The sequence below is a fragment of the Oncorhynchus masou genome, chromosome 16 (genome assembly GCF_036934945.1).
Source record: "Oncorhynchus masou masou isolate Uvic2021 chromosome 16, UVic_Omas_1.1, whole genome shotgun sequence".
In the NCBI taxonomy this organism is placed as follows: Eukaryota; Metazoa; Chordata; class Actinopteri; order Salmoniformes; family Salmonidae; genus Oncorhynchus; species Oncorhynchus masou.
The window spans coordinates 4,916,777-4,944,757 of NC_088227.1; the positions used below are offsets into that span (position 1 = coordinate 4,916,777).

The 27,981-nt window shown below is 41.1% G+C and overlaps 1 protein-coding gene across 1 annotated transcript; it reads right to left on the reverse strand.

Annotated features, from left to right (window-relative positions):
• Positions 1 to 463: 463 nt before the first annotated feature.
• Positions 464 to 22,029, reverse strand: LOC135557364 (single-minded homolog 1-A-like). Its single transcript, XM_064990576.1, has 11 exons — positions 21,845 to 22,029; positions 11,456 to 11,538; positions 11,048 to 11,137; positions 10,716 to 10,824; positions 10,525 to 10,610; positions 10,106 to 10,305; positions 9,488 to 9,594; positions 8,733 to 8,880; positions 3,118 to 3,283; positions 2,550 to 2,949; positions 464 to 1,280 (listed from the first exon to the last, which is right to left on the reverse strand). Exons 1-11 carry the CDS (start codon positions 22,017 to 22,019, stop codon positions 484 to 486), a joined length of 2,361 nt encoding a protein of 786 aa, XP_064846648.1. The 5' UTR covers positions 22,020 to 22,029; the 3' UTR covers positions 464 to 483.
• Between the last annotated feature and the right edge of the window lie 5,952 nt (positions 22,030 to 27,981).

Here is a 27,981-nt window from a genome sequence, read left to right on the forward strand (position 1 = left end):
GGGGGGAATTCAATTGTCCAGAGGGCAATATTTGGAATGAAACGTCATAATTACATCAGTTTCTAGTTGTAAACTGGTTTGTAGACGTCAGATAACAAGATGACAAGTTACGATGTCTTTTTAATGATGTCATATTTTGGTTACAATTTCAGTAGGTTACAACCAGGTCAAGACATATTTTTCTGGTCGGTAAAAAGGCATTGAAAGAATTACCTTTTATTATCAGTATACAACTTGACTAAGGCATAACAAAAGCTGCCAGCCTGACATCATTGCAACCAGCTTTGCTTGCTGGGTCTGGGCTCTCAAGGGCACAGTGAAGTGTAACAGAGCAGACCGGTGTTATGGGGAATATCCTAAGTCCTATGTCAGGCGCAAAAAATAAACAAAAAGACCAAACTGTATGAGGAGGATTCCGTTCATAAGTCACACATACACACTCCATCATTGAGACACTAGGATGGATCTGTCCGTTATGTATGGTCAGCTCCCATTGGTGATGATCACTGACGTGCCCTTGTGTCCTTGCATCTGGTCAGCCTGCATCCTCATGTGGGGCACCATGTCGTACTGAGCCCCTCCGCAGCCCAGCCCCGAGTAGTTCCTCAGGCTCTCTGCGTCATACAGGTGCACCTGGGAGTAGCCGGTCAGGGCGTAGGCAGCATGCCTGTCCAGGGGCTGCATCTCCTGGGCCTGGTAAGGCAGTGGGCTCCCCTGCTGCCCTAGAGGGTGGTGGTGGGGTGAGACATCTGTCTGACCCTGCAGGTAGTCTTTTGAGACAGACAGGCCTGACCTGGGGATCCCATCGGTGCTGGGGCTGCTGAGGCGCGACAGAGACGCCGGACTGGCTATGTTGTTGTCGATGTTGCCGTGGGAATCCAAAACCTTGCCGCCATCATCGCGGGGATAGAGGCGCTCGGAGGTGAGGGTGAGGTTGATGCCGTTGGCGACCCCCGGCCCGCGGCACACCACGCCAGGCATGGCGGCCTGAGGGAGGGGCAGGGTAGAGGGGGTGAAGGAGCAGGGGCTGTTGTTGGAGGGGGCCCCCACTGGGCCCAGGGGGTCCAGTGGCCCCTTGCGCAGCTGCAAACGGCTCTCCTCCTCCTTAATCATGTGCTGCGTGGCATGGATCAGAGTCTCCATCTTGCTGGGCTCCTGAGGACTCGCTCGAAAATGGTCACTGTTAGTGCCATCGCGGCAACGCTCGCCCGAGTCACTGGTGGAGCCTCCGCCCCCTTCTGGTGAGCTGACCACGCTCTCTTCGTCCCAGTGACCCCTTCCTGTTAGACAAAGTGGCAACGTTTAGAAATCCAAGGTTAAAATCTCAAAATGTATGTAATAATAATACCACCATTTAATCAACAAAACTCTTAGAGCCATCCCAAACTGAAATGTACATATTGTTATGATTTTCACAGTACACAGGATTTATTGCATATTTATGTAATACTCATGTGTTAGTGCCTATGACTGCAATTAACCCATAACAGTCTAATCCCTGCCTAAGCTATATGGAATTGTTTTAAGACAGAGGATCATTTAGCTATTTGAATGAATGAAACAACAGATAGTCCCACCAAAAAATCTAAAGGAAGGTTGTTCTGAGAGATTTAAGAAAGATCAGGAAGATTTTTTTTTTTACATGTATTTAACCCCTTATTTTTGGCACTCCACTGGTACCGGGGGACCTTCAGATGAGTCTCGTGACGAGTCGTCCTAGAGCAAAACAACCCACATGTACATGTTCGTGAGAGTCTCACCTTTCCAAAATGTGTCATATTAGAGTGTAGCCCAAACTGCTCGGACGCTACAGACAGAAGTTGGCAGATCGGCTGTAACGACTTCAGACGAGTCCCAAGACGCTTGTGGGGGTCATAGAACAAAATGGAGAACACCCTTGTGCTTGTGAGGGTTTGTAGGCCAAACCGTTCGGATGCTGCAGACCGATTGTCAGGGTGTCTCAGGGTCTGACTCTGGCTCTGCCACCTTTCACCGCAGATGCGGAAGTGCGTCATCGGGCAGATGCGGTGGATTGAGACACATCCAATGCAGATATCTCCATCTTAATCTGATAGATTGTATTATGCTAATTCGTTTTCCACTGGGGCGCAGACATCGACTCTAGGGGTTTTTAATACAAACTTAAAATATGACTGGAATGGAGGACTACATTTTGTCATATATTCATTCATCCACATGACCTAGCTGGCACCTGTTTCAACTATCGTTTGCACAGTAAGCGTGAAATAATATTTGATAATGTGCATACAACTGAACAAGTCATGTAAATCCCTAATAGACAGTACATTCCTGGCAGCAGCATCTTTGGGAGTTGTCTCTCAGTTTGAGGACATGAAAGATGAAATAAGTGTTCTTGAACAGTGGGAAATTATTGCAAACAGACGGTAACAATCAGCATACTGGCGAGAAACAGTGTAAACAACTTCCCATGGTCCATAATGCCATTGGCCTATTCAATAAAGGAGCTACCAGGGAAAAGTGACGTTTAATGATTTTCTAACCAGATGGCTGTGACCCTAACGCCTCACCATGGACCACGCTGTGGTAGGAAGTGAGGTCGTAGCCCTCGCCATTCTCCAAAGACGACTTGGGCAGAGAGAGGACGGAGCGTGTTGCGTCCCACCAGGCCTCCCGTCCAGATTGGGGAGCAGCGCCCAGGAAATAACGGCCAGCCTGGCAGTGGGCACCGCTGTCGCAGGCAGTGGCAGGATGGTGGGAGTGGGTGTGGCTGTGTGTGAGGTCCTCCTCGGAGAGAGCCAGGCCATAGCAGAGGGAGCCGGAGTCCGGGTAGAGTCTGTAGGCACAGGCCCCGCCCTCCGCTCCCTCACCTTGGTCCAGCAGCTGAGGGGAGGCAGATTCTGTCAGAGGGCTGCCTTCCCATTGGCTGTCCTGGTCGGACTCGGAACGCTCGGGGTGAAAGGCTGAAAACTGGAGAAAAGTATGAAGAAGTAAATATGTATCACGTCATTGTAAAGAGGCACCGTCTTGCTTTATGTTGGCTCTTGTACCTGAACCGAGCTTAAGAGAGTTTGTGGCTAAGGGCGAAATAATCAGACCTGTTCACAGTGTACACCACACCGGTACCAAGTGTCTTACCTGCTGTGGGTAGGGAGACACTCTGATTTTGGCCTTGGTGTGTGTCATACGGGTCTTGGTCCCCTTCTTCTCCTCTGTACGACTCGGAGGGCTGCTGTAGTGGAACGCTGGCTTGCTAGGGCTCATCTGGTCCAAGGAGAGCTTCATTCCCTTATACTCAGTATCTCTACACACACAGGCACAGATGAGAGCGAGCACATTAGCAAAAAAAGATGGAACTCTGGCGCAATAGCAATCTAGAATACTCCATGAACAATTCAATTGATCCCTCAACCAACAGTTTGCTCAATAGACCTTCATCAGGGTGTCACAGAGGTGTGACTTGCACACGTAGTGAGCACATTTAAAACATGTTATTTCACAGAATTGTGGCAATACAGTATATAAAATGATGTACAATAAGGAATTTCTCCAATATATACAGTATATACAGTGCCTTGCGAAAGTATTCGGCCCCCTTGAACTTTGCGACCATTTGCCACATTTCAGGCTTCAAACATAAAGATATAAAACTGTATTTTTTTGTGAAGAATCAACAACAAGTGGGACACAATCATGAAGTGGAACGACATTTATTGGATATTTCTAACTTTTTTAACATATCAAAAACTGAAAAATTGGGCGTGCAAAATTATTCAGCCCCATTAAGTTAATACTTTGTAGTGCCACCTTTTGCTGTGATTACAGCTGTAAGTCGCTTGGGGTATGTCTCTATCAGTTTTGCGCATCGAGAGACTGAAATTCTTTCCCATTCCTCCTTGCAAAACAGCTTGAGCTCAGTGAGGTTGGATGGAGAGCATTTGTGAACAGCAGTTTTCAGTTCTTTCCACAGATTCTCGATTGGATTCAGGTCTGGACTTTGACTTGGCCATTCTAACACCTGGATATGTTTATTTTTGAACCATTCCATTGTAGATTTTGCTTTATGTTTTGGATCATTGTCTTGTTGGAAGACAAATCTCCGTCCCAGTCTCAGGTCTTTTGCAGACTCCATCAGGTTTTCTTCCAGAATGGTCCTGTATTTGGCTCCATCCATCTTCCAATCAATTTTAACCATCTTCCCTGTCCCTGCTGAAGAAAAGCAGGCCCAAACCATGATGCTGCCACCACCATGTTTGACAGTGGGTATGGTGTGTTCAGGGTGATGGGCTGTGTTGCTTTTACGCCAAACATAGCGTTTTGCATTGTTGCCAAAAAGTTCAATTTTGGTTTCATCTGACCAGAGCACCTTCTTCCACATGTTTGGTGTGTCTCCCAGGTGGCTTGTGGCAAACTTTAAACAACACTTTTTATGGATATCTTTAAGAAATGGCTTTCTTCTTGCCACTCTTCCATAAAGGCCAGATTTGTGCAATATACGACTGATTGTTGTCCTATGGACAGAGTCTCCCACCTCAGCTGTAGATCTCTGCAGTTCATCCAGAGTGATCATGGGCCTCTTGGCTGCATATCTGATCAGTCTTCTCCTTGTATGAGCTGAAAGTTTAGAGGGACGGCCAGGTCTTGGTAGATTTGCAGTGGTCTGATACTCCTTCCATGTCAATATTATCGCTTGCACAGTGCTCCTTGGGATGTTTAAAGCTTGGGAAATCTTTTTGTATCCAAATCCGGCTTTAAACTTCTTCACAACAGTATCTCGGACCTGCCTGGTGTGTACTTTGTTCTTCATGATGCTCTCTGCGCTTTTAACGGACCTCTGAGACTATCACAGTGCAGGTGCATTTATACGGAGACTTGATTACACACAGGTGGATTGTATTTATCATCATTAGTCATTTAGGTCAACATTGGATCATTCAGAGATCCTCACTGAACTTCTGGAGAGAGTTTGCTGCACTGAAAGTAAAGGGGCTGAATCATTTTGCAAGCCCAATCTTTCAGTTTTTGATTTGTTAAAAAAGTTTGAAATATCCAATAAATGTCGTTCCACTTCATGATTGTGTCCCACTTGTTGTTGATTCTTCACAAAAAAATACAGTTTTATATCTTTATGTTTGAAGCCTGAAATGTGGCAAAAGGTCGCAAAGTTCAAGGGGGCCGAATATTTTCGCAAGGCACTGTATATATATATATATTGCTTTTATATATATACACCATATATATATATACACCATTGTCTCTGCCAATATTTACTATTGATAGTGAGTGAGACATAATTCACTAACACCTTCTTTGGAGTTTTGATTCATTTATTAATGGGATGACAGTTAGAAATGAGTAGGTTATATAAGATAAACTAGGTTGAGAGATTAACCCTCCTTTTTTGAGAAACACAACCAACACCCGAAGCAAAGGTAATAATTCACTGCTACTGCACAAAACATTGTCAGAACACACGCACTTCCACTCACACACAAATTACAACCATTCCCATAATGTCAACACCATGCCTGTTGTGAATCTACTCCCTCAGTCTCATCTCACATTCTCTTGAGGTGAAAATGTACCCCGACACACACACACACAACCCCAATAACATAACATTGACTATTCATTTGTCACCTGTATGTACGTATCATATAATGCATCTACCACCTTAGCATTGTAACCCACTGTCCTGGGAATGAGATCAGACTTCAACGTCATGAAGCGGTTCGTGTCAAACGCTCTGCAAACATGGCCCTGTTCTTAACTTCTCACACCAGCACTATGTAATACCAGCACGTGCCATTTTAAACCCCTGTTCCCTGTCTCTGACCCCACTCAACCAGTTACTGTAGTATGTTTCTTAATATGACCCGCTCTTTATGTGTGTGGCACCTTGCAATGGGAAAGGCAATATTTGGATAGTCAGTGTTTTGTGAGACATAGGGGGCACAACAAATTGCACACTATTCCCTACATAGTACACTACGTTTGACCAGAGCCCTATGGGCCATGGTCAAAAGTAGTGCACTATAGAGAATAGGGTGTTAATTGAAACACAAACATGGTTATTGCTCTTGCAGGTACTGTAGCAGTGACTGGTTCTCTATCCTATGTGTCCTCTCGGTGACCTATGCTCGAGCCAATAGTGCTGATATAGGCTTTTGTGCAAACTCAGCTGTGTTAGCTGAATTCCACATGGGGGTCAAAGTCAGACCACCTCCCATCTGAAATATGTCAGTGGCTCTCCATCCCAGAATCATGATTTATTAATGGAACGATGTGAACTGCTGGAATAAAATGCTGTAGGTTAAGGTGATGAAATGGCTTTGCTGGTCTAGTATGTATTGTAAAATTCAGCAGTATTTGAAAGGTATTTGATGTTTATTTACTGTATGTTGGTGTATCTCACAGGGTTCAATCAAACCAGTGCTGAGGGGGAAAAAGTGTTCCATCTGCCGTAAAAACACATACATCTGTATTACCTTTAGACCATTTTTAGAGGGAGAACCCAAGTGTAACTCAGTGTTTCATCCTGAATACAAGCTAAACGTGTTTCATCCTGCATACAAGCTAAACGTGTTTCATCCTGCATACAAGCTAAACGTGTTTCATCCTGCATACAAGCTAAACGTGTTTCATCCTGCATACAAGCTAAACGTGTTTCATCCTGCATACAAGCTAAACGTGTTTCATCCTGCATACAAGCTAAACGTGTTTCATCCTGAATACAAGCTAAACGTGTTTCATCCTGCATACAAGCTAAACGTGTTTCATTCTGAATACAAGCTAAACGTGTTTCATCCTGAATACAAGCTAAACGTGTTTCATCCTGAATACAAGCTAAACGTGTTTCATCCTGAATACAAGCTAAACGTGTTTCATCCTGAATACAAGCTAAACGTGTTTCATCCTGAATACAAGCTAAACGTGTTTCATCCTGAATACAAGCTAAACGTGTTTCATCCTGAATACAAGCTAAACGTGTTTCATCCTGAATACAAGCTAAACGTGTTTCATCCTGAATACAAGCTAAACGTGTTTCATCCTGAATACAAGCTAAACGTGTTTCATCCTGCATACAAGCTAAACGTGTTTCATCCTGCATACAAGCTAAACGTGTTTCATCCTGCATACAAGCTAAACGTGTTTCATCCTGAATACAAGCTAAACGTGTTTCATCCTGAATACAAGCTAAACGTAAACGTGTTTCATCCTGAATACAAGCTAAACGTGTTTCATCCTGCATACAAGCTAAACGTGTTTCATCCTGAATACAAGCTAAATGTGTTTCATCCTGAATACAAGCTAAACGTGTTTCATCCTGCATACAAGCTAAACGTGTTTCATCCTGCATACAAGCTAAACGTGTTTCATCCTGCATACAAGCTAAACGTGTTTCATCCTGAATACAAGCTAAACGTGTTTCATTCTGAATACAAGCTAAACGTGTTTCATTCTGAATACAAGCTAAACGTGTTTCATCCTGAATACAAGCTAAACGTGTTTCATCCTGCATACAAGCTAAACGTGTTTCATCCTGAATACAAGCTAAACGTGTTTCATTCTGAATACAAGCTAAACATGCAGTATGAATACACTAGAGAAGCCTCACTCCTTATTGAGTTGTATTTCTGAGTGTGTTGGTGTTTGCGGTAAATACATAACAATAGTAAATACACAAGAGCTGAAATGCAGACGGCTTAAATGAACACACACACACACACACACACAGAGAGAGATTAAAGAGCTAGGTCTGGATCATCCAAACCTAACAATGAAAATCCAACACGGGCAGCATGTATGAGATGGCTATCGATTTCCGGTTTACTGTCATATAGATTTTCTTTCCTGTGACACCAGGTCAATAATGAAAGTAGCTATTTTCCCCCAATGTTTATCTTACTGGTCTCAAAGGTCTTATCGCACCCGAAAAAAAACCTGTTCTGTGTAAAGTAGGGTGGAGCAATAGAGGTGGCCATAAAGGGAACAAACTGAGAATGTGAGAGGTACCCACAGCCCTACCCACTATCAGTCTAGCTGGGATCATGAACTAAGTTTGTTTGGTATTTCACTCCCAGACACTTGTCTGGTGGATCAATGTGTCAAACTTGGCCTTCATTAGCCAATACAAAAAGGTCGGGAGAACCTCCCCTCGCATAGGCATTGGCTAATTTGGCTTAATCTACCAAACAATCATCTCCCACAACACCTTCCCCCTACCCCTCCCTGTACGCTAGCACACCACAAGCACAGAGCCACGCCTCGGTGTGATTCGCAAAAAAGGGAATGATGACAAATCACAGAAGGCTGCTAAGGGGAAGATGGCTCATAATAATGGCTGGAATGGAGTCAATGTAAAGGTATCAACCACATGGAAAGCACGTGTTTGATGAGTTCGATACCATTCCAGATTTTCCGTTCCAGACATTATTATGCCTGTGTGACAAACACTTTATTTAGTAATATAATTCTATGGTGACTCCCACTAAGGCCAGCTTTGAATAGTTATATGCACTGTCAGCAATAGCCTGGGGACGAGGTCAGTATTTCACTAATATCACAGGCCACGAGAAGGTCATGTTTTATATGTGGAGATAGTTAATAATAATAATAATAATAATAATGATAACAATAATATATTTATATATTTAGTCCTCCACAACTTCAGATGTTGATGAAGTAGAGAAAGGGAGTAGCTTGAATCGATTTGAATTGAATTGAGTTGAATTGAACAGAATGAGACTTACGTCAGGACGTAGTTGACGCTGACGATGCAGTGGGGTCTGGAGGAACGGCTGTTGTGGACGATGGTGGCGTAGCTCTGCACCCACACCCAGCCCCCCTGTTTGGCTAGGAAACGGTAATACTTAGTGGTCACCTGGCCCTTCACCAGCACTGTAAGGATCAAAGGAGAGGAGATGGAAGGGGTGGGAGTTGGGGAGGAGGGAGAAGATAGGAGAAGAGGAGACATATTTTAGTTTGGATTGTTTTGACCTATAATGGGTCATTCTAAATGAATGATTGACAACTGAGCGTGGCAGGGGGCCGTTCCATCGCTTGCTGTCCCCATGGTGTGTTATAGAGACCACCTGCTGTGTGTCAACGAGCGGTGGCTGTTGGCCTCGATTCCACATGTCGAACCGATGGAAAATGTATTGATAATGATGGCCGATATTCTGGTCTGAGGCACTCAGTTGCACTCTGCTGACCAGCATTCTGGTGTGTGTTCTAAAGGGGCTGAATCCTAACTTTGAATCAATACCCTTTAAGTCAGAGTACCACATGTGGTGTGGATCTCAAGTTATGATTTCCTCTGGAGTGTTGAAAGGCACAGCTAGCTAATACTGTATGTGTGTTAGAGATCAAGGTCTGGTGTATTTTATAGTTGTGTCCTTTGATAAAAATGTATTTCAATGTGTGGGATGAAGTTAAGGAAAAGAGCCAAAAGTCCAGTAAAAGGTAGTCTGACGAGGCAGGGCCCAACCTACTGTAACTAACTCACACAGGTGGTGGGCACAACGCAGGTGGAAGGTGTCACAGCTGTGGACGTGGTGGTACAGGGTCTTCTCAATGAGGTCCTGGGGCTCGTAACCAGTCAGCTCTGCCACCCTAGGGAGAGGAGGAGGGAGGGAAGGAGGGAGGAAGGGGTGAGAAGGCAAATGTTTTTGTCCTCTCTTTCAGCCATGGACGTTCACGCTGTTCTCCCTCCATGTATCATTATATGCTCAGAGTTCTATTGGATCCAAACTTGTTTTCATGCTGAGAAGGAACAGAACGTTCTGTAAAGTGGACCCCAGTGGCTTGAGGTCCAGGATTCCACTTTAAAACAATAAGACATTACACTTTTTAGCCATTATAACTCCATAAATAATAGAATATATTGTAGCATTTCATTTTTGTGAATTCAATACTGTTTTGTCCTATTAAGTTGGGGACTTAATAGTCATTTAACAACTGTCACAGAGCACTAGTGGAAAAAACATCAAAAAACGACTATAGCTGGTTTATGTCATGGCTGGCTCATCAAAACACCTGCTGTTGGACAATGTAATTCAGTTATTCTCCTCCATATCCTATCCTTCAACCCATGCTTTATTTGTATGTTTTGCTGTAGACCTACCTCGAGTCGAGGAAGATTAGCTTCATGTCGAGGCTGGCTCTGAACATGAACATGTTGCTGTGCAGCTTGATCTCTGTCACGGCGCTGGGAGGCAAAGAGTGTCCCACTGCCACCAGGCCCACGTTCTGGTAGCAGCCGTCGAAAGACAACATGTCCAGGCTGTACTGACGGATCTTTAGGTAACCACTGCAGTGGATCACCTGGGGGGGGGGGTTGCTATTTTGTCCAGTCTTTTTACGTCATTATTTTACGCTCACCGTAAATGTTTAAACATTTCCATAAATTACACTTACACCTATCTTTACGCTTAATTAAGTGATAGTTCATTTGGCATTTATTAAATCAATAGAATGTGTATACAACATAGATTGTACTTTCAAGCAGCATTAGGCTATATACTTCCATTGCAAATCGTCTACCTTATATCCACCACTGGTGAGGCCGGCGTTTCTCTTTGCCAGCACACATTTCATCCTCAAGAAGAAAGAGCGCTCCATCTCATATTCTGGAAGAGGAGACTGAAAATATCAGTCTATTTTCCAACGTACAAAAATGTATTCTATATGGGGTTTTATTCTCGCCAAGTTGGGTCTATATTCATATAGCCTACCTTGGACGAAATGTGAGTGGTACGGCTGATGTGGGGTGAGAACGGCAGTCATTTCGTCGTGGTCGGCGGGGTGGACATATTCGTAAATACTGTTCCCGGTCAGCTCTACCTGTTAAGAATTACCTCGGTAATTAAACAGTATTAATCACTCAACCATCCAAACATAATTCCATAATATCGAACATGAAAAACATTTGCAATATGGATATCACGAGTTCTTAAGCCTTATGCATAGCAAATAAAAAAAGACTCCACTCACTCGACCAAATAAAACTTGAAAAACCAAAAACACTAAATAGGCTAAGATGAATAGGCTATGACCAGGTGCTGACCTGAGAGAGTCCCAGATGGACTGATGCTGTCTCAGATATGTACATGATCTTTCCGTCCGGCGCCACAACAAAGATGAAGCCGTCCAATGTCTGGAGAAAAAAATGCATAAATTAATGCGTAGATCAAAGAAATATGAGGCCTATTCAAGAGCACTCAATGCATTACAGTCAGATTCGTGAGATCAAATATCAAACTAAATGTAACAGAACATGACAGTAATTTAGAAAATATAAATTAGTAATCTTTCTAAATTACCTGGAGGATGTGGGATCCAACCTATCAAATCAAATGCAACATGTCTACATACATCTTAAGAATTATTATTTTCATTACTAGTTGGCTATTTAAACCATCATATTTTGCAGTGAATGTTCTATTAAATTGGTAGACTAAGCTTCCTAAATTACCTGGAGAAGATGGGATCCCAGCTCACGTCCGACATTGTCCAAAGTTCTCGTTCGACTCGTGTGACCCCAAGCTTCACCCAAACCTGAAACGAAGCACCAGTATGTATATCAGCTCCTTTTCGCAAACCATATAGTCGTGCAATAATACACGTAACGCTTGTGACAATGTTTCTTTATGCTGGTGTTTATTACGCCAGTTCTCTCTGTCGGCCTACGCCTATATATTTTAATAATAATAATACATACAGCTATGTGTGTCAACATTTTTTTTTTAAGTACGATGAACAAAATGCTGCAGAAAGTTGATACAAATTAAGTGAACATCAAAACTTGAAATGCAGGAAACATATGACATCCTCAACGGAACCAACAAAACACGATAATGCAAATAAATACAAGCGGCTCTTCTCGCAACGCCATGCTAGATAGAAAATGCTAATCGTACAAAAACAATCAGTGTCTGAGTAAAGACTCGAATAACCCACCACCATTTCACATTTCAATATTGTCCAAACGATCCCTTCGCGTTTACACAGCTCAACAACAATACACAAATTATTTGGTCAACATTTGAAATAGCTTTTGCACAGCTCATCTCCTTATTTGTTTAGAAGTCAAATTAACCCAGGTGCCGTGGAAAACATATTTTACATTCTGCACGCATGCAAAGTAGCCTCCCTCTGAAAGCAACATGCAGCGTTGGTTTGCAATGAGCTTGACGCAGTGATTTAGGCCTATAAATAATGGACAAGGAGAGTATAGCCTATTTTATACATTTGTTTCCTTTCTCTTTTACGCAAGGCCTATAGGCTATTTGATATTTTCGCAATTAGGCCATACATTCTTTTAGCAAAAACGTATGTTTTGTTGTCTGGCAATTTACTGTTAATTTTAGCTCCACAACATGACCAGTCGAAAGTATGCCTGCTTTATAGACACATTATTTAAAACATGTTGACATGAATGTAAGGATTATATAATATATTGATATGTGATGTTGTGCATGCATGTCTGTCCCTTCGTTGCATGCGTCATATTCAAATTGCTAGCCGCTGCAATCATGGGTGAGAGGCTGTTTTTCTCGCAATTCAACTCAGCTACTATATCACAGGGGTCACAATATGTACAGGTTACTAATTTGTCTGATGTATTCGAGAAGCGAAACCGCGGACTCAATGAGCACTAAGGCTAGACTACATGTCTTACAAATAGGCCTAATAGGCAAAGAATAGATGCACCTGGCGTTTGAAGTGCTACTTAACGGACGTCAAGTGCCCTGAACCATAGAATAGTCGATGTGAGCAGAGAAACTTCCCACTGGGCACAGACGTCAATTCATTGAAATTACTTGGAAACAACCAGTGTGTGCCCGGTGGGTTAACATCTCACATCTCTGCTCTAGGGATATTTTTCAGATTATTACGAGGTTTCAGACAGGCTGAGCTGTTCCCCAGTTTCAATAACCCATTACAAGTAGGCCTACACAAATTTTATTCTGTTGACTATTAGGCCTAAAATTAGTTTGGGCGGACAACGGTTTAGGGCTTTCTCTGTTTTTAGACACATTTTTGACTATTTTAATTGGCACATTTTCCTTTTTTCATAAAGAACGTCTAGTGTTTAGGCCCCTGATCACGGCAGTTAACCCACTGTTCCTAGGCCGTTATTGTAAATAAGAATTTGTTCTTAACTGACTTTTTAAATAAAGGTTAAATAAAAAATAAATACAAAATATACCAAAACATTCATCAAATTCAATACAAGCCTAATCAAAATGTTTATTTAGCCAATTCATGTCAATAATAGTCCAAAATAATTCATCCTGTGCCTATATTGTCTACTTTTCAGCTATGTTTTCCACAAGCAATTGATAACTTGTCAACTGCTGAAGAAATAGTTAGGCATATTTCCGTAATAATGATTTTCTAAAGGATGGGTACACTGTAAAAAAAAAAATGTAATTGCCCTAGTAAATTAATATATAGTGAATAGAAACATACTGTATAAATTGAATACAGTAGAATACCGTAAACAACAATGTATTTTGGGAAAAATTCATTTCGGACTTTACCGTAAAAAATACTACATAAAACACTGTAGCATATTCAAAATAGAATTCCACACTAAAAGCACAGGGGAACAAAATCAAAAGCAAGTGAGAACGTTTGAGCAAATAATTATTACAAATATATACCAAAATTCTTAGATAAATGGTACCTGTTTTGTTATTTATATCCATTGCTTTGTTTGTGGCCATGCTGTTTTATATTATAGAATAAAATATACAATCAGGCACATCATAAAAATAAATCATTTTCCATCATAAAAGGTAAAACAAGCACCCAAAAAATAGGAGCTACTTGTAAAACGCAGGCCCCTTGTGGAAATTAGGCGAATTGCAACATCATTTTGTCTGAGTTCGAACAACTTTCTCCCTCCCCTCCCACACCCCTGTCAATATATTAAATACCAGTAATGGTACCGTCAATTAAATACTATAACTTTTGGTACCGTAAAATTTTAAGCTACTGTAAAACAACAGTAAAAAAAAAAATTACAGTAAGATAATTTGGTACCAAAAAGACTACAGTATTATTATTGGTACCATACAGTCTTAGAAATCATTTGTATCATATTTCCCAGCATGCTCTACTGCAGGTAGATTTGTTTAAATAGTTAATTTTTTTTATCTGTGTTTTTGCATGTACATTGATTCATTGATTAAACGCATTCTACACAAAGTTAAATTAAATAAAAATCTAAACTAATCCAATTAGTTAGTTAGATTTTTTTTGCATCTGTTATTGAAATGGTTGTTCCAGTTTAAATGGTTTAGATAGTCTACTCCCAATGTCCTGAACCGTGACAGTCAATCTCAATGCAAATTGTGGGTGAATAAAAATTCCAGTGGTTGGATATCCTAACTCTGGCTGGATTCCAACAGGAATTACACATTACTCTGCAACCCAGCATAATGTGACTTGCAGGTAGGGTTGCAAAATACTTGTAACCTTCCCAAAATCCCCATATTTTCCAGAAATCCCAGTTGGAAGTGTCTTGGAAGCAGGAAGGAATAAGCAGGAAATCCAGAATCGTTTGACCAGGATTTTTGGAAAATCTGTGAATTTTGGAAAAGAGTGGAATTTTGCAACACTACTTGCAGGCCTAATGTGGCCTGTAAACCATGAGTTTCAGGCAGCTGTATTAGGATAAAACTAGACATCAAAATAAGTTATTATGAGATATATAATGTATTGTCAAAAATAGTTTAATTGTCATGATAACATTCGCCTAGGAACTCACTTGGTGAAAGCCACAGGACTGAAAATGATGGAACCATGTCTCTGTCACTAACAGCCATGGATGGTAGGTGACTGTACAATTCTCCCAAAAGGCAAGGCACACTGGGAAATATGCAAAGAAGGCTTCACGGTAAGAGTATTTGTTACCATAAAACATCTTGATAAGCGTTATTGACACTGCAAGTAAATTAATGCAACAGTAAACCAAAAACAATATACTGTTGCTTTTTACAGTAACTTACATGCAACTGGTCACCAGTAAGTTACTGTAAAATCAACGGGAAATGTTTTACAATGTAGGCTCATTTATAATCACAAATGGTAATCAAATATAATGTTTGCTATTTCAAATACAGGTTCAGTAGGTAGAGTCCGATATGATGTAGAATAATCTGATTGATTATAATGTGCACAATTACTTGGTCACAATAAAAATGTATTGTAGATGATTCTGATTAGCAATAATCAGAGATTTCTAATTCATAGTGGCTGATAGCTTATAGGCTTATGCAAACACAATAGTGCAAAGTTACAAATAGCCCAGAGAAAGCTTTCCAAATAATGGTGTTGGTTTTTGTATCAGTAGGCCTTTGTCATACAATTAATTAGCATAGGCCTATTATAATTTTGTAATCATCAGTCCTCATTAGTCACTGTGTATCATCACATCTAAGTAGCCTTCCTCGTGATTTCTTGCAACTTGCACCGGTAATTGTGGTTTAGATAAAGTGAAGACCTAGATAACCAATACATGTGTAGCAAATACACAAATACACGTATTCTTCACCATGCAGCCAGTCACAGGAATGTCATGAACCCCAGACATCTTAGGGGGAGCAAATTATGTCAGGATTGCTGGGGGGGGGGATTTTAAGCATTTTTAAGCATTTTTCAAACATCTGAAAGAGCTTTTTCCTGCAACCTGGAGCCATAATTATTATGCTTACTTCTATGTCAAAAATGTGTTTATTTTTCTGCATATCTAAGCATACCACTTGAGCTGTCTGTATCCTCCTGACTGGTGATGCTCTTTCTTTAAGAAACGAAATATGCCCTCTGCATCCCTGCTAACATGGTGAGTCTTATTCAGTAGCCTACATTTAGTAATTGCTTATTTTATAAAGTCTACCAACCTTGCCAGCAGGCATGCCAGTTAAGATAGTTAGACAAGCTAGTTACTATAACTTGATTGATAGTAGGGGTGTGCCCAGTACTTGAACAAAACTAGTATGTAACTATATGGAGAATTTTCCAAATAGGATTATGACATGACACAGTCAATTTTTGTAATTATTTGTGATCTGAAAAAAGTCATTTTCAGCAGGCAATACTCATCTCTCTTTCACTCAAACAAAGTGAAGAGCCATGTTCTCTAAACAACTTTTGGCTAGTTCGTCTGTCTGTTTATACAACGGGTGGGTCTAATCCTGAATGCTGATTGATTAAAACCACATTCCTGCCGGTGTCTATGCCACAAGTTACCACTGGCTAAATATATGACATTAAAAAGCCTACTCTGTTCTATCTGACTGTGCAGTCCACTGTTTAATCAGCCCAGCCAGACAATTAATAGACTTGATCTCCACTATAAAAAGCATCTAGACATTATCTCACATTTCTTTTAGACTCACATTTAGTTTTCAACAGCGGACGTTTGTGTAAACCTTGCTGTCTGTCTCTCCAGCATTTGCAACATTGTTTCAATATTCAAATTTGATCTCCAGCTGTTGCATAGTAGGCTATGAGACAGACAGGCAGGCAGCTTTTCTCAGCCAGTCAAAATCACGAATCAGCATATCTTGTACGATATGAACAAAGAAATATCAATAGAAAACAGGTACAACTAAATGAAGTGCAGCTAGTTATTTCTGGCTTCAGTTTGAAGTGATTGTGTTAGCTGTGTTATTGGCTAGCTCCTCTGAACAACGGTGTCCTGACGAGAGAGCACATTTTCTACGTCAGGTGAAATCGAGCATCATTAGCTCATTGTTTTGCATGAATCCAAATAAATGTCACTATAAAACAGCTTAAACAAATGCAAATACAGCTACTTTGTAGTTATTATGGCTGCACTGTTTGACCCGACTATATGTAAGCCGTAGTTGGCTAGCTAGCAAGTAAGGAGTTGCCAGCCAGTAAGTCAGTAGACATTTAAAACCAACTACTGGGTGGTGTCTAAAGATACAGAACTAATGTCTCTGCCAACAGAACTGATAGAACGAACAACCAGCCTGCTTGGGTAACAACCCTAGATTCGTGTCAAGACGACATCTTGTGGAAGGGTGAAATAGTGTCAAGAGGTTCCTGAAAATAACATTCTTAACCCCTGTGTGGTGTTCGGTTCTGTGGGATACATTTTCAAAGGTTACTAGAAGAAAAATGATACAATGAAAAAAAAAAATTCAACCTGAGGCTCATTGGCCTCGGCTCATTTTCTGTGAAGAACTTGTAAAAGAACGCATTTTCATTGAGTGCACACTGTGCTCTCTCCTACACATTTATATTACATATGTGGTGTTTGGGTCCACTGGACCCGAGGGTAATAAAAGTGAGGGAAAGTGTGTGTTTTCATCTGAAAAGAAGTAGAAATTAAACAAAAAGGTTTGCTGTGTGCCTTCACACTGTCTTCCTCCTCCTTGGGCCTGCTGTTTGAACATAGCACATAGCCTGTCTCCCTCTTTTCATGCACTCTTTACCTTTCGCAGTGTGTGAAACTACACAATGTCTTGCAGGAACCTGCACAATGTTATTACAATACATTATTTCGGTATATTGTAAAAAAAAAAAAAAAGTGCTGTATTTTCCCACACTCTACCCCAGCCAGGTGCAAATTGGTTGAGGGACACATCAAATAAATATCTTTGCATGTGTGGTTCCTTACCACAATCAATCAGTATGGCAAACATAATCTCTGCTCAGAAGGCCTTAGAAATATTTTTTGCAGAGAAAAAAGCTAGTGTGGAAGGAGCGTCTTCCACTTTGGAAGATGAAGAATGTTCAGAATAGGAGGGTCCTGTGTCTGTCAATTCATAGTCTGACAGTGTGATAGAAGAATAGGATGAGATTGACACTCAGCCAGCCCCAGGACCAGCCAGTCAGCAACCAGCTCATCAGCAGCCTGCAGGAGGAGACATATGGATGTAAAAAAAAATACATTTAATGGTCTTCTTGCCCAAGGAATGAGCCACCCCGCAAGGCTGCCAACGTGATAAGGATGTAACCAGGGCCGACGCAGATGGCTGTCACTCATATGGAGGACACATTCTTCTTTTGAACTGTTCATCCCAGACACCATACAGAAAATCATTCTGGACTGCACTGATTAGGAGGGAAGGCGTGTTTTTGCAGAGAGATGGACAAAACTAATTTACTTGGATACTTCAGGGTTCTTATCCTTGCTGGTGTTCTCAGATCCAATGGGGAATCCACAGAATCCCTGTGGGATGCAGAAACTGTCAGAGAACTTTTCCGTGCAACAATGTCTCTGGAAAACATCCACTTTATTTCCAAGATTATCCTCTTCAATAACCGAGACACCAGACCATCTCCGCAGCAGAGAGACAAGCTTACTGCAATCAGGTCAGTGCAGAGAGACAAGCTTACTGCAATCAGGTCAGTGCAGAGAGACAAGCTAACTGCAATCAGGGCAGTGCAGAGAGACAAGCTAACTGCAATCAGGTCAGTATGGGACAAGTGGGTGGACTGCCTTTCCCTGTTTTACAACCCTGGACCCAACACCACTGTTGATGAGCTGCTTATGCCATTTAGGGGCAGCTGCCCCTTCAGGCAGTACATGCCGTATAAACCTGTAAAATATGGAATCAAGATCTGGGATTCCTGTGATGCTGCTTCATCATATGCGTGGAACTTGCAAGTGTAGATGGAGGAGCCCCTGAGAAGAACCAAGGGATGTGGGTTTTCCTGGAAGTGACACAGAGACTCCATGGCCACAACATCACATGCAATAACTGTTTTACTTTGCACAAGCTTGGACAGGAGCTCCTCAAGAGGAAGCTGACGATGGTATGAACAGTATGAAAAAGCAAGCCAGAGCTCCCTCCTCCGCTGTTGAAAACACAGAACAGGCCTTTCAATTCCTCTAAGTTTGTGTTCACAGCCGACACGTCCCTAGTGTCCTACGTGCCAAGAAAGGCAAAAAATATGGTACTCTTGAGTACGCTGCATAGGGATGGGAGAATTTGTGGCCAGGAACATGAAAAAAACAGAAATCATAATGGATTACAATGCCACAAAAGGAGGGGTGGACAATTTAGACAAGCTGGTGACTGGCTACAGCTGCAAAAGAAGAACCCTACGCTGGCCACTTGTGATATACTTCAACATCTTGGACATCTCAGTGTAAAACGCGTTTGCCATCTGGATGGCGTTAAACCCAGATTGGAACAGAGGGAAGTTCCAGAGGAGATGGCTCTTTCTTGAGGAGCTGGGCAAGGCTTTGTTAAGACCTCATCCAGAGTAGGCAACATATACCAAGGACCCCAGATTCTACAGCCATGGTGAGGAGGATTCAGGAGAAGGATGCTGGTGCCCCATCCGCCCGACCCACAGAACCAACAACTCCAATACCGGAAGTAAGTGTGAATGATATTGTTGCATGTGTGTGTGTGTCTGACTCTCCTACCTTGGCCTGCTGTAATTATATATGTGAGTGAGATATTAGTAAAATTCCTGAACTAAGTGTTTTCATCATTCTAGATTGCAGTCAGTAGCAGCAAGAAGAAGCGCTGTGATGTGTGTGAACACAAGAAGGACAGGAAGACACAGTACACATGCATCAAGTGTAAGAAATATATTTGCAACACACACACACAGTAAAACTCTGTCCCTCATGTGGTGTGTAGACCGGCCTTATTTTGTGTTCAACAGGGTTCATTTATCATTTCCATAAAGTACTGTATGTAAAAAAAAATCAGTTCAAAGCAATAAACATCAATATTGATGAAAACCTTGTGTCATTTATATTTCTTCAAGACAAGCATGATTTATTTGACCCATGTCTTGATTATAAAATGAATAGCGCTTTTATTGATAAAGGTGATCTAGCAAAGGTAAATGGCAAATATTAACCATGTATGCTGTCTATATTGCTTCTAACTGATGTAAGTCAACATTTAAGTATTAAGTATTTTTTACGTTAATTGTTATGGCTGTATTGTTTTAAAAACCCAATAATGTTGTGGGTCCATCAGACCTGCGAACATTGGGAGAATAACAAAAACATGAACACCACACAAGGGTTCATGAAAATATGTAAATCATTATTTGAATATGTTGGCTCCTCTCGACTTCTTCTCCGGCCAAACAACAGCAATGCAAACATATCTTCCAAACACCGGAACGGGCGGGGTATAGGTTGAGCCTGCTGCAATGATTGGATTACAACAAGCCGCTCTCTCTCAGCCCTCATTTCCCCAGACAGACATACGCCGCTCTGTTGTACTCACTCACAGTCAGTCACTCCTCTCAGGACACAAGTCTCCCCTTCTCCAAACATTGTGTATGAATCAGAATCCATTGCTAGTTATTGTTGTTCAATCTAGTTATTTTCTGTCGATTTTGCTGAGGCCATAGTGTTTATTATGACTTTCTACTTGCCGTTGTTTAGTAGTCCTACTTTTTCTGTCTGTATAATTATTCCATTGCTGACTTTATGTCTGTCGTTATGTCGTTCTTGCTATTATTATTTATTTTCGCCCAGGCATGTTTACCAAACAACAGACCATTAGAAAATAAAATGACTAATGTAGATCATATATTTTGATTCTGGAAATGTTGTAGCATATCAGGAGATAAAATCTATGCTGGCAGTAGTAGCCAGCCATGCATTAGGCTATTAATTAGCCCGTGTCGTTGACAATTGACTAGGATGAAGTAAGTCAAACGTGCATTTTCATATGTTGGGGTGGTAGACCGACCTTTGAACAATCTTTGTGAATGAGTGAAGGAACATAACAATGCTCTCCAATATTTATTTATTATTATTTATTTTTTTTACCTTTATTTAACCAGGCAAGTCAGTTAAGAACAAATTCTTATTTTCAATGACGGCCTAGGAACAGTGGGTTAACTGCCTGTTCAGGGGCAGAACGACAGATTTGTACCTTGTCAGCTCGGGGGTTTGAACTTGCAACCTTCCGGTCACTAGTCCAACGCTCTAACCACTAGGCTTGCAGCAGTAATGTGCACTTTAGGCTTTACCAGCATTTAAAGTGCACTTCCGGGTTTGGATCATGGAGTAAATCTGACTATGAGTAGGCTATCATGTGTGATAAAAACAGATATGAGTATGACTGAATAGAAGTATGAAGAGATCACACCCCAGAGGCCTAGACATTTTTTATCTGGAAAAATCGAAAGCGACCTGAGTGGATCAATTAGGTCTTCTCCCGCTGTTTCGCGCCTCAGGTGATCAGATGCCAGTGGCACGCAGGGCGTTTTATAATTGATGCGGCCGTCATTGTCAGTCACACAGCATAGCAGCCTGTTGAGATCGAGGGAAGATGGTGGCTAATCGCCTTCGACGCATTTCGATCCCCTGACCCCGAAAATGGCCTAAATGTAGGCACGCCGAGGCGTGGATCTGCGACGGCCATCCGCATGCACGCACACGCACGCATGAAATTACGCTAGCCTACTGTAGCAACATGGTAGCCTATTGTAGCAATAACTGGTAGATGAAAAAAACGTATCAAAAGGCTAATAAGATAAAACAACAACATCAGCAATGTCTACAACAGAAAGACAGCAGCTGCTAGGTGTCATCGCAATATAAATATAATAAAATATAATAAAATATAATAAATATAATTACACAGTATAGCCTATTAACAGCTGTTATAGGCTATAACGTAGCATAATAAACCTATGCACAATAACCATAATATACAATTTCAATAGACTACCTAATCAGTAGGAAAATGCAGGTGAATAAATAATAAACAAACAAAAAAACAGATAAGAGATGGGCCCACAGAAAAATACAAATAAGTATAGTCTACAGATAAATGGCACATGGCATAGCCTATAGAAGAGAAGACTGTATTGTTAAAGCTTAAGATATACTTACCCTGAGGGAAGACAATTCTCATCTTCAGATAACTTGTTGTCAGTCTTATTATAGACGCTTTGTCCAGCTGAGACGTGATAGCCGAGGGTAAAGGCAACATTTTGGCCAGCTCATAGAACTCGCTGTTCTCCTTTTCCCGTCTAGTCCTTGCGGCAGTTTTGGATTTCTCCTTCATTGTGTGTTCTCTCTCTCTCTGCCCCTCCTTTTGTTAAATGTTAGGCTATCATTCCTTTACTGTCATGTCGGTCCATCAAACCCAGAATATAGAACGATTTCCGTTTCGTCTATTTGTCATGATTTTGGCTTTTCAACTAACACCCTTAAAACGCGCGCGGTGGCCACGGTCAAGTGAAATGAGAGCAGCACTTCCAATGCACTTCAGACGATTCCCGAATTCCTACACCGAAACATGCGCCGAATGGATAAGTTGATATCCCGTGTTCTTCTCGTGTAAATTAAGAATTTCTTGAAAGCACACGACATAAATTCTCCCTCAGAATGGTAAGGGGCCTGTCCACGGTGTAAACTGATACTGGCATTTCTCCGTGCACTGAAAAACACAGGGCATAGCACAAGCCATACTATCATTAAAGGCTTACCAATATATTTTTGATCAACAAAATGCATTGTCATCCCAAAACGCCTACTTTCAAAATATAGAAACATGTAGGCTATTTTCTAAAATAAATAAAATGGATTATCCATGTGACAATATGGCTTTATTATTGCTTTATTACAATGTGGCTGTTTGAGCCTATAGTTTAATAATAATAACTAATAATAATACTAATTGCCTAATAATATCAATAATAGATTACAAATTATACATTATATATTGCAACAAACAAATAATAATACATCATAAACAAACGAATGATAATTCTACTACAATGACCAGGCCTATAGAAAATGGAAATATTTTAGCCTATTTTGTCGATGTTTTTTTCTACTTACCTCATCGAATAAAAATATCCTCAAACTCTCACTACTCTCGCGCTGCCCGCAGGGGATTTTACCTGTCCTGAAGCGAGTTCACCTGTCCTGAAGCGAGTTCACCACTCGAGACAGTTAGTTTAGTCTCAGTTCCTCGCGGAATTCCACGCATACACTTCTCTATATTAGGGACGCAAGACGAGTGGAATTCGTGTCCAGACTTCGTCTCCAAACTATCTCAATCTCGCTCTCGAGCTGCTCAGGACCAGCCCACTGCCACTCGCGCTCTTATTGGTCAGCAAGTATCGAGACCGACTTTCTCATTGGACAGGCTTGCAAGAAATACACAGGAACCCGTAGTGAAAGTGGTTTTGGGTGAAACTTTCACGTCTGACACAGATTTAGCCGAACCTGGAGGAAACCGTGGCCGGACCTGACTGTTTTGTCTGGCGAGCTGTATTCACTCATCATACATCTAAACACAATTGGCTATCCATGGGCGAATGCGTCTACGCTAACCGTGGTGTGTTTTACTTAGCTAAACCAACCAGAATCATTCTGTACTTCACCAATGCACATATGCATGGTAGACTTAAAAAAATATATCATATATTTTATTTCTATGTTGTTGAGTGGACTGCTTAGTTCGAAATCTGGTTGTATTTACTCCAATATAACAGTTAATCTCCCTCCTTTTGTCACATATTGAGTGTCCTTTGTATAGGCAGCTGTGCCATACCAAATTACTTTAATACAATTGATCAATAATAAGCCCATAGCCAAGACGTTACAGAAGATATATTTTCTGAATTGATTTGTCTCTGAATTGATTTGTCTGCCCCTCAACTTGTTGGTTGTACCTTTTATTATAGGCGTAGTAGCCTGTGCATGGAGTGATATTGCGCCAATCGTTCTTGGCTGTTTTACCTTAGGTTATTACTAATCTTTTTACACAAATCCAAGAGTATTAATTTACCGGAATTGAATCATATGGCCATTAATTAATGTTTTTTATTAGCCAAATTGTTTAAGATGTTTATTTCAAAATCTGTTTGTTTTATGCTACTGGATGTACTACTAAACGTTGTGTAGGACTACATGTTATAGGAAAAGTACGAACATGTACGCAACTCATACTGTACGACGCTCTAGGTAAGAGCGCTGCTAAATGACTAAAATGTACATGTAAATGTTATAGGCTACATTTCTATGGTGTTGTAGTTGTACTAGGCCTGTAGTCTACAGTATGTATATTATTGATTTATACATTCCTTTAAAAGACATATGAATTCGTTAATCCACGACTGGCTATCAGCGATATGTAGTCTTAATCTAATAACATAAAAATATTGATTTGTCAACGCATAGATTATTTTACTCTGGATCTCAAAGCTTGAATGTGTTTACTTATTGCAAAGCGTGCTGTATAATTAGATTATGCAATCGGTGTCTCTGTCATGAAATACAGCCCCCGGGATGCTGCTACAACACTGTCAGTATACGTCCACATATGCAGTATTACAAGCTATATTATATACGTGGTTGATACGTGGTTGTCGCTACTTTAAGAGGAACGCACTAACTTGTCGACAGGTAGCCTAGTGGTTGAGAGAGTTGGGCCAGAAGCCCCATGCCGACTAGGTGTGCCATTGCGCAGTGGATTTAACCCTGGTAGCTCTGGCTGACAGCATCTGCTAAATGACTAAAATGTAACTGTAAAAGTCGCTCTTCTAAATTACTAACATGTAAAGTCGAATTAGTATTTTTTTCTTAGTAGCGTCATTGAAACAACAAATCTCACAAACCTTAGAAGCTAAATTAGTTGAAGAAATTGAAACAAACAAGTTGCTCAAAACGTCCTATAATCATGCTCTCTGTTTCTCTCTCTCTCTCTCTCTCTCTCACACACACACACACACACACACACACACACACACACACACACACACACACACACACACACACACACACACACACACACACACACACACACACACACACACACACACACACACACACACACTTGAGGCCCAAATTAAATTAATTCTGACCGCCTATTTCTCACTATCTTATTATCCTCATCCCGGATAGACATCGCGTTTGGCTTTGGTTATGGGGTGTCCAGTTTTAAATGCGAAATCCACCTGCGGCGCGCGAGAGGGAGAGAAAATAATCCCAGTTGCACGTTGCGCACGAAATAGCAAAATTACGCAGTTAACCTCCGATAAATGAGGAAATGTGCTGCCGATTAAACGGTTTCAGACAATAAAACAATTTAACATAGGTCTCCTCCACGTCTTCAAGTCCATTTGAAAGAATGGATATATAGATAGTAAACACTATATATGTTATGGAGCAAGTTTTGGCCTATTGTTTAGCCAATTATTAATTAATTTCACCAAATTAAATATGTATTTCCACATTAAATGCTCTTACGCGACCACGGATCGGATGCTGATTAATTCAACTTTCAGGTTGCATTGCTCTCTAAAAGGCAATCTAATTATTGTTGTTTAACGCTGCAGTGTTACATCAGCCTTGAACTGTAGACACTGCACTGACACAACAAGCTCTCACAGTCTCGCTGCAGAATTAGTCGTCCACGTTCTGACTGACATGTTGTGCTGTTCAAAACAAATTGAAAAAGCAGCTATGTTTTGAATTATAAAAATACTTTTGTAACACTTTATTTTAGGCCTACGTGGTATGATGTAGTATATGCCACAACCCATATATGATACATCTAGGCATTTTGAGACTAGATTTTAGTAAAATGTGTTGACACGTTGAGATATAACCTATAACCCAAATTCTCTTGCCACATGTGACAAGATCTTTTTTTTAAGGAATAGGTTGCATGTACCCTAAAATAAGTATTTTTATGCATAAGAGGAATTGAAAACATATTCTCATTTGTATAATTTATTCCTATTCCAATAGGCCTACGTCACAAAATCCACTATAGCCTAGATCAGAAGCCATTGCGCACAATAGGCCAACATTGAACAAATATAAATATGTAAGGTTAGGGCTATCCTGTAGACGTCTGCGTTATCTGACCAACAGTGAATTTGGAATAACCGTTCTACAATAAATATGGAATATCATTAAACACAAATTAGTGAATTTTATTTTGAGAAATGCCTGGCTCAAGTAAGAGCTATTTTCCTATCGAAGCTTCTTCAGTGTTCTACAATTGTGCTCATAGCCTCTCGCCATGCACATTTCTTGCCGCTTTCTTTTGTGATCATATGAATTCATGTAATAAGGACATCGACTCCCTATCACTCCCTCTTTCAATAGTAGGCCTAAAGTGTTTCAAAGAACACCATGTTTCAACAAGACAGACGGTGAACAACACAACAAGAAAGGGCAACTCACAGGGACATAGCAGGAAACAGAGAATATCCGCGTAGCTGCGGGTCAGCCATTGAAATGACAAAATAGTGGTATCAGTCAAACATATTCATCAGACGATTAATCTCCGTCGTGTGAATCAGATGAGAATGCCGCGGCGCATGCACTTATTTAATTAGCGGACCGGCGCTCCGTTGGGCAGGATGGAACATCCGGCGCTGTGAGGGGGGCATGGACGCATCGCCCGGGTGCGAGCCAGCCGCTCTCATTACGCAGACAATTAGCACTTAAATTGATGCTGCATCCTGCGATAATTGGGGATTCTGGAGATGCCCGAGAGCAGCTCGCCAACCCGCTGTAGCAATCAGAGTGTGTGCATGTGTGTTTCTGTCTGTCTGTATGTGTGTGTGTGGGTGAGACAGAGATAGAGAGAGAGACCTTGCATAGGGATTTAGCACCACACATAAAAATAGATGAGATTATTTGAATGGCAGGAGAGATCATTAGGCAAATAGAAAGCGTTCCTTACTTCCTAAATTACAACTTAATGATCTACTTACAAGGACTATTCAAACAAACAAACAAACAAACAAACCCCACAAAACATCAGACAGCCTGTGGGTGCGGATCCAGTCACCTCCATTAATATGATCTCTCTGAGTCTGTAATATGTAACAGAAGATATATCAACTAGTGACGTGGTGGACCACACCATCTTTTGAATGCCTTTTGAAGCCTGACTGCAGCCTTGTTCAAAGCGGTATAACTATTCCAGAGGAGCCCATCCCTCTCTGTGACCGATCCACTCATTTCCTGTGACAATTTTTCACCTGTCGACAGAGTTGACGGAGACACCCGCAGAGTCAGAGTTCGTCTTAGTGGGGTGGTTTGCTTGTTATAGACATCTCCACTGAGTAAGAACACACAACACGACTGTAGACAGTTTTTTGCTTTTCGGTTTCTTTTGAGATTTAAATGTATAGGCCTATGCACAAGTCAGAATATTACAATCACCAAACAAATGGGAGTTTTGGTCATCGGTTTACAGGCTTGAAAAGATAGTAGCATAATGCTTCTTCGTGAAAAAAAATCTGAATCACATATATCAAAGTCTGGATTCATATCCCCAAGACACAGAGTCAAATTTAAATGTACTGTACAGTAGAAAACTCAAATACCGTTAAGCAGAGTTGATTGACTGATAGCTACTGTAAAGACACTATACAGTATCTTAAGACAACTTCCCTTTGAAAGGTAATCTTCCTCTTGTACAGTGATTGATTGACAGCCTGTCAGGCCAATATAAACAGGAAGTGGTCTGTGGGTATGAGCTATTAGCCCATGAGCTCAGCCAATACGTGGTCGATGGGTTTTGTCCTGCCTGAACATCCTGCTCTGCCGAAGGGTATCACAGCAGGGAATCCATGCCTCCCGGTCCAGGCCCATTGCCCGACCGTCATTCCGTTTGAATATATATACAGTGCCTTGCGAAAGTATTCGGCCCCCTTGAACTTTGCGACCTTTTGCCACATTTCAGGCTTCAAACATAAAGATATAAAACTGTATTTTTTTTGTGAAGAATCAACAACAAGTGGGACACAATCATGAAGTGGAACGACATTTATTGGATATTTCAAACTTTTTTAACAAATCAAAAACTGAAAAATTGGGCGTGCAAAATTATTCAGCCCATTTACTTTCAGTGCTGCAAACTCTCTCCAGATGTTCAGTGAGGATCTCTGAATGATCCAATGTTGACCTAAATGACTAATGATGATAAATACAATCCACCTGTGTGTAATCAAGTCTCCGTATAAATGCACCTGCACTGTGATAGTCTCAGAGGT

What these genes read in the sequence shown, in the direction of transcription:
- LOC135557364 (XM_064990576.1), bottom strand. Translation starts at nt 22,019, where the DNA reads ATGAAGGAGAAATCCAAAACTGCCGCAAGGACTAGACGGGAAAAGGAG. An exon ending in TCACCAGTGGTGGATATAAG is followed by an intron (nt 10,306 to 10,524) that starts GTAGACGATTTG and finishes CCCCCCCCCCAG; the next exon opens with GTGATCCACTGCAGTGGTTA. An exon ending in GCGTTGTGCCCACCACCTGT is followed by an intron (nt 8,881 to 9,487) that starts GTGAGTTAGTTA and finishes TGATCCTTACAG; the next exon opens with TGCTGGTGAAGGGCCAGGTG.